This window comes from Ananas comosus, unplaced genomic scaffold (genome assembly GCF_001540865.1).
Source record: "Ananas comosus cultivar F153 unplaced genomic scaffold, ASM154086v1, whole genome shotgun sequence".
NCBI classification, from domain to species: domain Eukaryota; kingdom Viridiplantae; phylum Streptophyta; class Magnoliopsida; order Poales; family Bromeliaceae; genus Ananas; species Ananas comosus.
Window position 1 is genome coordinate 1 of NW_017893039.1, and position 1,174 is coordinate 1,174.

The 1,174-nt window shown below is 44.2% G+C and overlaps 1 protein-coding gene across 1 annotated transcript; it reads left to right on the forward strand.

The window, feature by feature from the left end:
* Positions 1–418: 418 nt before the first annotated feature.
* Positions 419–823, forward strand: LOC109705496 (the record flags this gene model as incomplete). The annotated part of the gene is made up of 1 exon (XM_020226228.1): positions 419–823. A coding segment is annotated over one exon (405 nt), but the record flags the coding sequence as incomplete, so codon positions are not given.
* Positions 824–1,174: the final 351 nt, after the last annotated feature.

Here is a 1,174-nt window from a genome sequence, read left to right on the forward strand (position 1 = left end):
TACAGGAGGCCTTGGGTACCCGATTGGATTTTAGTACTGCTTTCCACCCTCATAGTGATGGGCAGTCTGAGCGTACCATCCAGACCCTTGAGGATATGTTGAGGGCCTGTGTGATTGATTACAAGGGCAGTTGGCCATAGTTCCTACCGATGGCTGAATTTGCTTATAAGAATAGTTATTAAGTAAGCATTCAGATGGCACCTTTTGAAGCCCTTTATGGTAGAAAATGCAGATCACCACTTCATTGGAGTGAGTGGGTGAAAGAGTAGTCCTGGGTCCAGATGTACTGCAGGAGGCTGAAGCCAAAGTTCGACTTGCACGAGAACGTCTATTGACCGCTCAAAGTCGACAAAAGAGCTATGCGGATAAACGTCGGCGAGAATTGGAATTTTAAATTGGCGATCATGTATTTCTGAAGGTTTCACCGACAAAAGAAGTTAAGAGATTTGGCATTCGAGAAAAGTTGAATCCTCGATATATTGGACCCTGCGAGGTGTTGGAGCGGATAGGCCCCATAGCATATCGGCTTGTTTTGCCGCCCAGCCCATCAGGAGTGCATAATGTGTTTCATGTTTCCACACTTCGGAGATATATTTTTGATCCGACCCACATATTGGAAAGTACTCCAGTGGATTTGCAAGAAGACCTGAGCTTTGAGGAGTATCCAATGAAAATTCTAGCTCGAGAAGTAAAATGGCTTCGAAACCGTGAGATACCCTACGTAAAGATACTTTGGAGCAATCACGATGAACGAGAAGCCACATGGGAATTGGAGAGTGTGATGTTAGAGCACTACCCCTATCTTTTCTCGACGGAATCTTGAGGTAAGTGAATACAAGTTTCGTGGACGAAACTTCTTTTTAGGAGGGATGAATGTAATACACTGAACTTTTGTAAATTGCGGAGTTCGAGTGGGTGGAATGAAATGTGGAACTATCCTACATGTTCTAAAAGGTTTGGACAAATTTTTGAACAAGTTAGAGGATAATTGGAAAGCTAGAAGTAAGAAAGTGCATTGAACTGGCGAAATTCAGCATTTTTGCATTGTGTACCGGTACAGCCATCACCCTGTACCGGTACAGCAAGCAGCAGCAGCAGCAGGTGCTGGCAGCAGGATTTTTTTGGTCTTTTTGCTTCCTGTTCTTATCCCTTATGCCTAGCTCGACCAGAGATG